This window comes from Gadus chalcogrammus, chromosome 11 (assembly GCF_026213295.1).
Source record: "Gadus chalcogrammus isolate NIFS_2021 chromosome 11, NIFS_Gcha_1.0, whole genome shotgun sequence".
Taxonomy (NCBI): Eukaryota; Metazoa; Chordata; class Actinopteri; order Gadiformes; family Gadidae; genus Gadus; species Gadus chalcogrammus.
This window is the reverse complement of record NC_079422.1, coordinates 23,066,038-23,072,412: the sequence shown is the minus strand read 5'-3', so window position 1 is coordinate 23,072,412 and position 6,375 is coordinate 23,066,038. Positions and strand designations below refer to the sequence as shown.

The window sequence follows — 6,375 nt, the reverse complement described above, 5'->3', positions numbered from 1 at the left end:
ATGGGCCTAGTTCTACTGACTCTGTACGCGATTGGCTGCTTGCCGTCGCTTCCCTGTCGTCATTGTGTTAAACCAGCCAATAGCGAGCCAGGGAGAAAAGCCTTGCCCGGTGATTGGCTCCCTCAAAAACGTATCGGAAGCAGAAAGAAATGTATTACTCTTCTCTAGACCCTTGTGCAGGGCGAACACAAATCACCGGCAGAATGGGTGCCCCAGGTCGTATTACTCGCTATGTTTTATTGTGCACTGCTGCGTCCTGGAATCTTTGCCATTTGGTGGCAAAGATTGATATACCGGTAAAAAATTGTATTTGACTAAATATAAAACCGGTCTTGAAACTGGATACTGGCACCAACCCTAGAATACTCATAGACTTTCAAGAAGGAAAAAGTCAGAAGGCCATACACCGACCCATCCTCAACCTTCAGGCACAAACAAAAAGTCAGACAGCAGCTCCCACTCTTCACAAGTGTTTTTTTCTCTAGTTGAAATGCTGCGTTGCAGGGCTCCTCACCGTTACAGCTGCTCCTCGGGGACAGGCACAAACTGGTTCTTTGTCGGAAAAATGAATGGCTGCACAAAGACTGACAACACCCTCCATGAGAGAAAGGGGTGAGTTGAGGCTACCGTTTGCCCTCGAGAATTGCAGCTTGTTTTTCAGTTTTGGACAGGGCCCTCGAAACGCCATACGACGTTGATTATAAGGCAGCGCTTCCCAGCCTCCCTAAAAAAGAGCAGGGCTTGGAGCACACTCACCGTACACCCTGCCGTTGGGCAGCACGGTGCCCCCGTTGGCCAGGCTGTTCAGTTCCCCGGAGGAGTCGCGTGTGCCTCTCTCGCTGCCCGCAGTGAGCGGCACCACGGCCTCGTCCGTGCCCATCGCCCCTGGCAGCTCCTTGAACACGGGGCTCTCCTCCTCCTCCTCCGGGATCTTATCCAGACTCTCGTCCGAGATCCGGGAGAGGGCCTGCTCCTTCTTCAGACGGCCTGCGGGGGTTCGTTGGAGGGTTAGTTGGTGGGCAGACCCTACTCAAAAGCACTCGAATTAGCATGTTTTTAAAAAGGTAACCACTACCGAGTCAGACTACATTTTTTGACAACATTGAGCTCCTGTGAGTGGAGGGTCTACATTGTTTGGATGGTTAACTTTCGTTTTTTTTTTTTTTTTTTATGATGATGAGCAGGGAGTGTCGTAAGTAAACAAAGCCTGAAAGGGAAGAAGTTTATCAGCTGACCTCAAGCGATAAATTCCAGCAATAACAGATCCAGCCCAACACTACCAACAATGGAGGAACCTTTGACATCCATTTGGACTCAGGTTTTTATGGTTGAGAAATTGCTGTGAGTCAATTGCCTTTGTGAAGCTGAATAATGAATACAACCCCTCCCCTCTCTCTCACATGAGATTGGACTAGATAGATAGCACTTTGCTTGTAAACGATGTAACTCATACACCTGGATCAAGCACATTTACCGCATGACTTCCGATTACTGCACCAATGAATCCTCATCCATTTAAAAATATAACAGGTCAGCATCTAAACTGACTGTTTTCCAATTCATTTGTATTTGAATCAGCCAGAAAATACGATATGAAGGAAGCATTCATCCAAGTACAGGTAACATTTTATAAAAAATTTAAAATGGGTAAAGTTTTACCGTCTTCGAAACAGTATACACATAACCAGTTTTGCCATGTCACGCTCAACACACTGCCTGACAAATGGGATAGTATTATGGGAGCATTCAGGCTCAGCTCACAGCATGCTGAAAGCATATCACCCCGTTATTGACTCAGCAGTTCAACTACTGAGCCATGCTCTAAGAGTCTCCAGCCCTGAAGGTGTGTGTTCCTGACTCCAACAGGACAAGCTTACTCTTCTGCCTTCATAAAAACATGCCTGATGAAGTTGCTTAGTGCAGAACCTAGACTATGCTACACACATGTTTAAATGGGTGCAATATACATGTATAGATATATCAAAAAAACTGCTTAGCTAGTTGTCCTTTCTATTATAGATAGATAGATAGATATATACTTTATTAATCCCGGGGGAAATTTAAGTATCCAGTAGCAGCCGAAAACACACATAAAAACAGTGCAGATGGATGTGCAAAAATACAGATATAAATAAATATAAATAAATAAATAAATAAAATGTCCATTGTTGTTATCTATTGTCCTCCCTGCCTTTACTGGGAGCTGTTGTACAGTCTGATGGCCAGGGGGACGAAAGAGTTTTTTAGTCTATTAGTGGAGCTGGACTGGGACAGCAGTCGGCCACTGAAAACACTCCTCTGCCTGGTGAAGGTGTCATGCAGAGGGTGGTGGGTGTTATGGCAGGTGAAAAGACAACATTTGTGCTGGACCCTGCATCTCTTTGTTTGTTATCTTGTGTTTGCAATTCTTGTCTCACATGTCTTCCTCCACACAAACGCTATTCCCAACGGAAAAACCCAGTTCTTTCAAGTTCTTTTGAAATGCCATGAGTCGTGAGCGGGAGGAGGAGTGCGCACACACCCCCCGCCATCTGGGTGAGTACCGAGCCCGAGAGGACAGGGCGTGCCGGGGCCAGGCGGGGGAGTCGAGGCGAGGGGGGGTGTCGTCGACTCACAGAGCCCAGCCCTGGGAGGGAACCTTGTGATCTTAGCTCTACCCACACGTACACATACTTGACATTTCACAGACGTTACCTGCTATCTTTCTCCTCATCCAGGGACAGACAAAGAACCACACCACCCCAGCACAGACCACCGAGCCGGCCAGAGTGATGAGAAATATGGCCCAGACCGGTAACAACTCCAGCCCTAGCACTGGAACAAGCATACACAAAATGGTTATATATATTTATTTATTTGTTTTTTTTACACAGGAGTCTTTTTGTTGCATCATTGAGTATTGTATACTGTGTATATGTTTTAAAGTGCACACCATTGGTGAACTTCATTTCCTCTTTGAGGAAAATCTATCTATCTCTCCATCTATGCACACATACACTTTGATCAGTGGCATGCGCAGACTCATTTAGAAGGGGGTGGCTTAGGAGTGGCACAGAATAACCGGACCGCAATTCCTTTTGGAAAGCAGTGTGTACATCGCCAGGGACGGACACTTCCACATACACAGAGACGGTCGGAGAGAGAGCTGTGCTTACGGGGAGCTCCGGTGTACATGATGGAGAAGGTGTTGATCCCGATCGTAGTGGCGTAAAATAGAGGCAGCGCCCGAAGGCCATTGGGGACGGAGTCAACCTGGGGACAGAGCATACAGAACATGCCCAGGGTTAAAGTCCGCTTAAGCCAGGCTAGCCGAAACCCCTGGCATGCAGGCCGCTTCTTCCATAGGCTATGCATTATTAATGGTTAATCTGCGTTATTTCTGTGAGAGGAAACAAGCAAACATTTCTTAATACCACCCTACCATGCATGGGGTGACCCTGTCCTGACTTTGACCTGACAATGAAACAACTTCTGACGCTGCGTCATAAATCCCAAACTCAAGATGATCTGACAACACTCTTTTTCTTCCGGGTCATTTAGAGGGCCTTTCCCCGTTACATAACCACATCTACTGGTGTTGCCAAATCGAAATTGATTTTGAACTGTAGCTGTAAAGCCTTTGGATAATCTGTCGATGTTTGGAAATAAATGTCTGAGGCGTAGTGTGAATTTGTGCCAGATAAGCAATGCAATGCAGTGTAGGAGTCTTCGGCAGGACACAAATGAAAAAAAGTGTTCCCAGATTGGCAACTCAATTACAGTTACATCGCATAATAATTTCAATGCTTCACAATTACACCAGGCACCTCCCAGGTGCAGATGCTGATATAAGCCAGCCCACCTTGCTCAGAATGAAGTGCCGGATGAGGAGGAAGAGGAGTCCGGACATCAGCCCAGAGAGGAGGGGAGAGATGAACCAAGAGGACACTAGAGTCGAGGAAACATTGCTTGATGAGAACACACATACAAACACACACACACAACCAAACTAGGTCAGGTTAAGAAACAATGCAATTTTTTTTTTCCACAATACAAATCACGCACGCACGCAGGCACACACGCACGCACGCACGCACGCAGGCACACACGCACACACACACACACACACACACACACACACACACACACACACACACACACACACACACACACACACACACACACAACATTACCAATGTAAACAAGCTGCATCCACTGTACGCCCTTGGCTCCTATGGCGACCATGGAGAAGCCGATGGTGGAGCCGACAATGCAGTGAGTCCCCGAGATGGGCAGTTTGAGGAAGGAGGCGATGAGCTGCCAGGCGGCCGAGCCTGGGGACACACAACAGAGGCATTCATCTCCGGCTTGGATCCGGGTGAGCCCTCCCAAAAGAAACGGTTCACCCAGCAGTGTGGGCTCACTGGGCTGTTGGCAAACAACGGAGGACCCAGGAGCGGGAGAGGAGCAGGTCCGCGCTACATTAACACGGCATGCATCTCTTGAATGTCACGAGTCGTGGAAGTCATGGGTGCACCCTGCAGAGGACCTCACCCTGCAGAAGGCCGGACACTCAGCTGGGTGATGACAAACAATAGGGAAAGGAAGTGTATATAGGGCTGGGCGATAGGACCAAAATATCATATCCCGATATAGGTTATTCATATCCCGATAACGATATATATATCACGATATAGCACATTTTCTGTAAATTCAATGAATAAATAGTTTATATAAAATGACCACATGGAAAGTCCTATTTCGTAGCCCCTCTTTTAGGTACGAGCTCACTTTGTCGTGGTTGGTCGTGGGAGTCCTTCTCCTATTCAGAATTGTCACGTTCACTCTCCTCCATGTTTGTTTGTGTTGCCTTCATGTTCCGTGTGGAAGAATGTGAAGCGTTGTCCAAATGACGTAGAATATTACCGTAAAGAGTGTGATTTGCGACAAGACGATATAAACGATAGAGCATAATATGAAACGATAGACATTTTTATATCATCACACGATATATATCGTCATATTGCCCAGCCCTAATGTACACTACAGTAACTCACTATACCGGAGGTAGACGGATTCATTGGCTGATTAATCAGCACCGATATAGGTCATTTTACAAACTATGGTTGAGGGTAGAACATGGGTCCGAAAGCGGCCAACTGCTGTGCAGCCTCCACCGGTCACACGGGGACATCACTGTTTTACATGGAGGCTCAGAACACAAAGTCCAAGTGATGTCATTGTATGCCTGAGGACATGTTTTGGATAGTTGGTGACCTGACCGGGAGAGAGGGCAGCTCTTAAATTACCTTTTTCAGTGTGTAGACTACATCAGAGATATCTTTCAAAGCATTATTCTGGCAATATGGTAAGAAAAATGTGTGCTAAACATGGTAAACATCGTATTAGCTGACTAGCTTTGGCGCAAACATCGAAATGAACAGCTATCAAGAACAAGCTCCGAAACAACTGCGTCTACAAAAAAACACCCACAACTACAATGGTCAATCACTTAATCCCTAAAACAAAACAGTTGAAGAGGGTTGATTTGTTAAAGGAACCACTCGAATTCCTTCGGACGAGTCACTCTTGATGTCAGTAATCCCCGCTTTATTAAGTCACGTCAACTCCAATAAATGACTCCCCTCCACCGAGTCATCCAACAAATACTTCCAGTGTCCGTAAGCTACTCAGAGTGTAAAAAAAACACCGTCAACACGTCAACCGCATTCCCCTCGAGGAGGAGGAGGCTGAGCCAAAGTGCAACCGCGTGAGGAGGACAGGGGGGGGGGGCGAGTTCCAAACTTACCGACCATGGCGCTGACCTCCCCGGCCATCAGCACAGGCACCGTCTCGTTGTACAGGTTCACGTCGATGATGCCCTTCCGTATGGTCTCGCCCACCTTGGCCCCCAGCAGCATCGAGCCCAGCGTCTCGAAGATGGACGCCAGGATGCAGGCCTGCTTCAGCGTCACCACGCCGGAGCCCACCGCCGTGCCGAACGAGTTGGCCACGTCGTTGGCGCCCACGGAGAACGCCAGGATGAAGGCTATGATGAAGCCGAGGATGACCATCCACAGGTACGGTTCCATATCCATCTTGACTGCGTTTTTTTTTTTTCGTCACTCCACACGCTCAATTAAAAATAAGCTAAGGCTCTGCTTAGTGGTGAACCGAGGCGCTTGGCTTTGGCTCGGTTCGGACGCTGGCTGTTTGTGTTTTTGTCCCCTGTGTTTGCGAAGAGGCGAAGGGGAGAAGCACAGTTGCTAGCTGGGAGTCTGGAGCTCAGTCCAATGAGTGGAGACTAGTGACGATGGCTGCGAGGAGCATTCCATAGCTTATTGCTTGGACAGACAGCCTGCGCGTTGCTTCACCTGCCGGGGACGAAACGAGCAG

At 47.7% G+C, this 6,375-nt stretch overlaps 1 protein-coding gene across 7 annotated transcripts in view; it reads right to left on the bottom strand.

The window, feature by feature from the left end:
* slc20a2 (solute carrier family 20 member 2) overlaps positions 1 to 6,375 on the bottom strand; it is a 41,122-nt gene that overhangs the window by 12,972 nt on the left and 21,775 nt on the right. For all 7 annotated transcript variants that reach the window (XM_056603090.1, XM_056603092.1, XM_056603086.1 and 4 more), the window contains 6 exons: positions 5,789 to 6,353; positions 4,173 to 4,313; positions 3,842 to 3,927; positions 3,156 to 3,252; positions 2,695 to 2,814; positions 757 to 987 (listed from right to left, as the gene is read on the bottom strand). In XM_056603090.1, coding sequence (XP_056459065.1) covers positions 757 to 987; positions 2,695 to 2,814; positions 3,156 to 3,252; positions 3,842 to 3,927; positions 4,173 to 4,313; positions 5,789 to 6,077 — 964 coding nt within the window. In that variant the 5' untranslated portion in view covers positions 6,078 to 6,353. The remainder of the gene's footprint in view (positions 1 to 756; positions 988 to 2,694; positions 2,815 to 3,155; positions 3,253 to 3,841; positions 3,928 to 4,172; positions 4,314 to 5,788; positions 6,354 to 6,375) is intronic.